Source organism: Acanthisitta chloris, unplaced genomic scaffold, assembly GCF_000695815.1.
Source record: "Acanthisitta chloris isolate BGI_N310 unplaced genomic scaffold, ASM69581v1 scaffold2165, whole genome shotgun sequence".
In the NCBI taxonomy this organism is placed as follows: Eukaryota; Metazoa; Chordata; class Aves; order Passeriformes; family Acanthisittidae; genus Acanthisitta; species Acanthisitta chloris.
The window spans coordinates 65,687-72,410 of NW_008672024.1; the positions used below are offsets into that span (position 1 = coordinate 65,687).

At 40.7% G+C, this 6,724-nt stretch overlaps 1 protein-coding gene across 1 annotated transcript in view; it reads right to left on the bottom strand.

Annotated features, from left to right (window-relative positions):
• Nucleotides 1-5,388, bottom strand: part of LOC103801907 (guanine nucleotide exchange factor DBS-like) — a 42,530-nt gene extending 37,142 nt beyond the window's left edge. The window contains exons 1-3 of the mRNA XM_009074345.1: nt 5,348-5,388; nt 2,333-2,399; nt 800-915 (exon numbers count right to left, since the gene is read on the bottom strand). Coding sequence (XP_009072593.1) covers nt 800-915; nt 2,333-2,399; nt 5,348-5,388 — 224 coding nt within the window. The remainder of the gene's footprint in view (nt 1-799; nt 916-2,332; nt 2,400-5,347) is intronic.
• Nucleotides 5,389-6,724: the final 1,336 nt, after the last annotated feature.

Genomic DNA, 6,724 nt, shown 5'->3' on the forward strand with positions numbered 1-6,724 from the left:
ATTTCTTCCTCCAAATGGAAGACACAATTTTTCAAAATAATATATAAACTGGAAAATCATTTTTTCTACTATGTATTAACTACTCTTCCAAAGGAGAGATATTTTATATTTAATTTGCTCAACTGTTTCTTACATCTTACAGGCAATTCTTATCCAAAAGAATTCCTTAACTCTCACTTTGGTTACAGCCAGTTTTACTTAAGCAAGGCTGGGAAAAGCAGTAAATTTAGAGAAGTAGCCCCAAGCTTTGTGTCTAGAAAGCTGACTGAAAAGAAATTAATCTTGTTCATAACTGGTATTCTGTAATTATGGGCTCCAGATTATCTTTCCACAGTGGAAAGGTTTATGAGCATCTGAAAAGTAAAATTCCTTAAGAAAAGTGCAATCAAATGTATCACATCTTCTGACAACAGAAATATAGGACAAATAAGCTGAAAACCAAGAAAAGTTCCTTTCACAGGAGTTTTGCCAGAGAAGGAACATCAGGATTTTGTCCTGTGTCATCTATCAGTGTACCAAGAGAGGTGGTAAAATACACACCATGAGGGACATTCAAAACGGTTAATGCCAGGAGAAATCACTAGTAAATGCACAAAAGGGTATAATCTTTCACAAACAGAAAAGGTGAAATAGATGATCTCGGAGGTGTTCTCTATACATGGGTTTATAGGGCACACACAGAGGCAGAGGGAGGATGACTTTTCCTGCCAGTGTATGTGTGAGTATGATAAAGTATCCAAAGGGAGTAGAAATTACTGTAGCACCCCAGGACACAGGACAACCACCAGTTCCCACGTGCCTGTTGTGGAATTCATAGATTTCTGGGAGGTTCCCAAAAAGAATATCCTTCTTGTTCTGGAGTGCAGATGGAATCAGATGTACCAAACTGGGATTGTCCATTTCTGAAGCATACCCCTGCAGAGAAGAGTGGAAAATAAAACCAGCCTGTTTTCACCAGGGAAGAAGTACTGTCTCCAAGACACTTAAAAGCCCAAAAGTCTATGTGGTTTTGTTCTCAACAGAGCACACAAAGGCTTCTCCCATGCTGCTGCTTTGTTGCTCCCATGAATTTCTGATGCTTCTGAATTTCCCCAGAGCTTTTACCCAGTAACTGTGCAAACATATTTTTAACCACAAATGGACAGATTACTGGGTTAACAAAAAAAAAGATGAAATTATGTCCTTAGGATTCAAAAGCTATTTTTGTCATGTAGGGATGGAAACTGCTAAGATAGACAGACATCTCTTTCTGCTACACTGCTTTATTGCATAAGGGTTAGTTTGGATTTGACTGTTGAACTGTGGCATTTGGCTTGACTATTATCTTGTTTCTTGTAGAAACTGGATTGTGTTTCTTCAATAAAAACTTTGAGAGAACATTCTGAGCGCAGAATAACTACTCATATAAAAGTAATATATCAATTACCAGAGCTGTCACATTCTGAGTGCAGATTTTAAACTCATATAAGAGTAATATATCAATTACCAGAGCTGTCAACTCCCACAGATCAAATCAAATAAAGAAACAACCACATGTTCTTCAAGTCCCACCCAAATATAAGCATCATTGAGACCTACTGAGCCTCCATACTCCCACAGATGACAACCTCAGACTCCACACATGCAGAGTATGCTGGTATCCTATGTGCAGATTTTAAACTCATATAAGAGTAATATATCAATTACCAGAGCTGTCAACTCCCACAGATCAAATCAAATAAAGAAACAACCACATGTTCTTCAAGTCCCACCCAAATATAAGCATCATTGAGACCTACTGAGCCTCCATACTCCCACAGATGACAACCTCAGACTCCACACATGCAGAGTATGCTGGTATCCTATGAGTTTCAAAAGCTCAAGAATTATATTTACAGCATGGCTGTAAATAATCTTTTCTATGTTCAAGCAGTACATGGGACAATAGAGATGATGAGGAGGAGGGCCTTCCTTTTCCTCAAGCATTTTCCAGACCTACATTCACAGAATTTAGTGTCTGGCCCCGTGGAAATCAAGGGTGTTGCTTCTGAGACCTGTTGGTGATATTTTGAAAAGGCACATTGTTAACTATTCCTCTGCCCGTAACTTTGAGAACCATGCAACTTGTATCATTCTGTGGGCTGGGACCAGAGAAGGTGTGTCTTTTTCTAAGCCCTGAGGAAAGATGTTCAAAACATGCTTCCCATTCTCCATCTCCAAGGCTGAGCTATCTTGCTGACACAGCCTGTGTGTTATAAACAAGAGGTGGGAGGGCTCAGGCCATGAAGGATGTGTACCTGCAGTGATGACTTAGAGGTTAAGCACCAGAAGTCATTTCAGAAGAGTTTCTTACCTCTATTATACTTTGTAGTTCTTCTACATAAACCCGTTCTGTCTCTATCAGCTCATTGATGATGTGGCTAAAAGACAAGAAAGGTAGAGAGTTACAGTGTTTACTCACAGTCCAACAAGGCACACATGAAAGAAAAAAATGGTATTCCTTGCATATCCCCATTTATGCCTCTGACAACACACAGAAAACCTTCTGAAGGTCATTTCTCAGTACTTAAACATTGTGCCTTGTTGATAAGATTAAAAGCTCTAAACACATCTTGGACTGTAATTTTTTTCAGCTCATTTTAAACATCATCTTGGTTTCTGCTGTAATTTTTATGCCTAAGAATAACTAACAAAACACAATAAAATGAAAGCATATTTCAAAGTTCTGTTAATGTTTCTAGTTTGCTTTCTTTTATAAAATAAACAAAATTAGTGACTAGACTTCAGTTCTTTAATACATTGTAAAAACAGGCAACAGGGTGATGTCAGAAGTCTGAAAACATGAAAGTAAATTGGAGCAAAATATTTATACCATGTTTTGGATTTTTCATTTCTAATATCAGTTTAATGCTTCTAGGTAACTTGAAGACATATGTCTTGAAGATGCCTGATTTATTTCACAGAAACATGAATGTAACCAGTTCACTTTTGAACAAATAACTGGTTAGATTTTAAATAAAATTGCATTAGATCTCTCAATTTTTTAACCTAATCCATCAGTTGTCCCATATTATCATGAGAATGTCGGGTTTAATAATCTCATGGACAAAGTTTTCAGGGTAGCTCCTCCAGAGGTTTGAGCAATTTCTACCAGTAGAAAAGAACAAGTGTCTAGTCTTCTTTTTCTGGTCCATGTTTCAAAAGAGTCTGTAAGCACACAGCTACCTCAAGCAAAAACACATCACCAGAAGGACACTAGGGGGTAATGTCTAGAGGAACTGGAGTATGGTCAGCCATGAGCAGCACACAACCTGAGACCAATAAAGTGTAGGCAACTATTGGCATCAAAACCAGCACATGCATTTGGCTGTACCCTGTACATTCAGGGAATCCTGAGTCCAATTACTCAACCTCCACATTGATCTCAAATGGAGATATTTATGCACAGGAAGCCACATCTAACAACAGGAAAAATTATAATGCCCTTCATGACTAAGCAGTACTACTGTACAAACACAGGTGGAAAGGGATTCTGCAGTACTTTGCATGACTTATAGAGCCAAGCTGTGTGGGACTCTAACCCATGCTCTGTCCATGTTTCCCTGAATTTGCACACCTTTGAGCAGGAATATATGTTTAGGTTATGCTCGAAGTACTAGATTACTCCTCATGATAGAAAGAGAGAGAGGGAGATGTCACTTTAATGCATCTTCATTGGAATAGCAGAGTCAATGGCCTGAGAGGCTATTTGTCCAAAAAATAACTACAAATATTAGCACTTGCTTTTACAGTTGACTAAACAAATCAAACTTCTATGGTTAAATATGTCTTTCCTTTTAAGAGCTATTGAAGTTGCTGCACAGACCAGATGCAAAGGGGAACAAGCAGATTGTTACTGTTCTAGCAACCCTACCACCTGCAGTGCTGAAAAGAAATCATAAGGACAATGCACGACTTGTTTCTGGAGTCAAAAGCTTAGGCTGGCTATCAAACTGAACTAACTTGCCTCAGCAAGCTCAAGCCACTAATGGTCATCAGGCTACAACATAAACTAGTGGCAGAAAGTTTTTGAATCAGACAGATATTTGGTGGTCACTATCTACTTCAAGCAAGGTGATTGAAGTAATACTTGTCACTCTGGCTATCAGCTTTAATAGATCAGATTGGAGATTTGGCTGTCCAGGTAGGCAGCTAACAGTAGATACAATCAAACAGCCACATGCAAGTATCATTTTCTATGCAAACTTCATATTTTCATTGACATGACACTGTGGCCATAGAAACTGTGCATACCTTTGATGTGTACAGCTATGACCTTTGCAATGATACACAGAAATATTTTAACTTGATGGTGTTGTTTTTATCTGTATTCTTTTTCCAGCCACAAGTTGTCCATGTGAAAATAAGAAGGAATTTAACCAAACATCCAGCATTCTGTCAGACTCAGTACTCATGCTTTAGAGCTTTGTTCACACTTGCCTCTTAGTACCCGTGGCCAAGGACATCTCTGGGATTTCCTATGTGGAACACAGGAGTCATATGCTTAAGCCTCCCACCGTTCCCAAAGCAGAAAGCTTCTCAGCTCCTGCAAAGACCTGGTGGTTGCAAATTCTGTTCCCAAGACTGCCACTGACTGAAAGTGTTGCATGCTGTAATCCATCCATCCGTCTGTGCCCATCCCACAGTCTCCAGATGTTCTTTTACATGATTACTACGCTACTCTTCTGAAAAGTGTTACTCTGTATTTCTTTCTCTAACAGCTTTGGTGCTACAGCAGCCACCACAAACACTGGGTACAAAGCCATCAGAAAAGAGCCTTCCTTAGCTCCAGTGCTCCTGGAGTAACTTAACCTGAATTGCTCTCCTAATAATAACCACAGCAGCAAAATCTCAAACATTAAAGGCTGTTGCACATGAATCACCCTCTTGTCAAACTGTTAACAATATAAAGCTGTGCACTTGGCCATAGACCTTAGAATTGCCCTGACAGAAATGCAATTCAAGAACAGTAAAGAGCTACATAAGTATGTCTTGCTGCTGCAGGGGAAAGCATTGAGAGGGTTTAAAGGAGATACTTTTAGGTTCACTGTGTGAACATGCTAGGTTGGGAAATGGTGAAGTAGAGACCTCACTATATGATACAAGTGATTTAATGGCATTTGAGATAGTCCAACAGCCTAGAAAACTGGTAGTGACATAATTTTATTTACATCAAGACTTGAGGGGTGAAATGTTCATCTCTTCAGTAATGAATCATTTAGGTTGAAAAATACCTTTAAGATCAATGAGTCCAACCGTTACCCCAGCACTGCCAAGCTCACCACTGAACCATATCCCTAAGTGTCACATCTATACACCTTTTAAATACCTCCAGAAGATGACTTCCAGCTCCTCCTGCTTGTTACCCATGCTGCATGCACTTGTGTAGATACACTTCAGTTGAGCTATTGATCCCACCACCTCTTGGAAGGAAAAGCACTAATTCCTACATAACCATTCTCAGGCACTTCTGTGGTCTCTAACACATCAATAACCCTTGTGTCTTTGCTGTCTCATGGATCTCCATCCCCTACCTCCACTGAAACAGCGACCCAAGGACCTAGCTAGTCCACCTGCATGTCCTGCTGTGCAAACTGCTGCATAAACTGTCATGCCAGGCCCTGTTTGCCCACCCTGTTTGTAGCACTCCTGGTTGCTGCTGCTCCCCAGGGGCTTCTTTAATAAAAGAAAGGCTGAGAGACTTGGCCACTATTGCTTCTGGCCACACTCAGGTCCCATCAGCCGCTCTGGCACTAGCCACAGGCTCCTAGTGACTCTCTGCTCCCCTGAGGTTTCTCCAGTTTGGGAAACCCTCTGTGCACAGCACTAGAGTGCTCCACAGTCGATTAAGCCAGTCCTGGAGCTACTTGCCTCTGTGATTGTCATGGAGCAGTGAGGGCAACTCAGCACACACCTGCTGTGAGTACCATGTTTAAGGAAAATATGATGCAGCAATTGACAGAACTATTGTCACAGGCAGTTCTTCCAACTCCCTTTTCCCCTTCAACAAGCACAAATAGGTCAGAAGTCATTTCTAGTGTAACTGGGTTGTGTGAGGTAAAGGGGCAGGGAAGATCTGCCATACTTCATTGTTCAATCATTTCAGAGACATTTTACAAGAATATGAGGTTTGCATGGCAGCAGTCCAAAGACAACAAAACTCTGAGTTGGCTGAAGTTTATGAGTTGCACTCACATGGATAGTTCCTCACCAGAATCATTCCCAAACAAATAGGCCATCTTAGCAGGGATGGTAAAGGATTAGGCTGACCTAAAGGTCTAAGGTTTCCATGGAATCTGGGAAATCCCTAAGGTCCTATATATAGGCATCCTTGTTGCCAGTAAGCCTTCATTCCACTCGAGTATACTTGCTCCTTCCCCAAAGAAACAGAGACTCACCAAATTAGAAGAGTTAGCCAAAGGTGGAATATTCTGGTCCAAATAATACCTGACTCACTAGCTTTCTTGGTGTGAAAACAGTGACATGAAACACTCCTCCAGCTTTCCCTGTGAAGGGAGTTTACCACGTGTCCCAGCAGAGTTTGCTCAGCTACCCCATATCTAGCAAAGCACTCTGTATAGCAGAGCCTCTGCTGCCAGCATCACCTGGCAGAAACAGGATGTGGTTGTGGCAGAGATCACACACAGGCTCACTGATACTACATTGTCAGATGTTCCTCCAGCAAAGGAAACTTCTTCTTATGGAA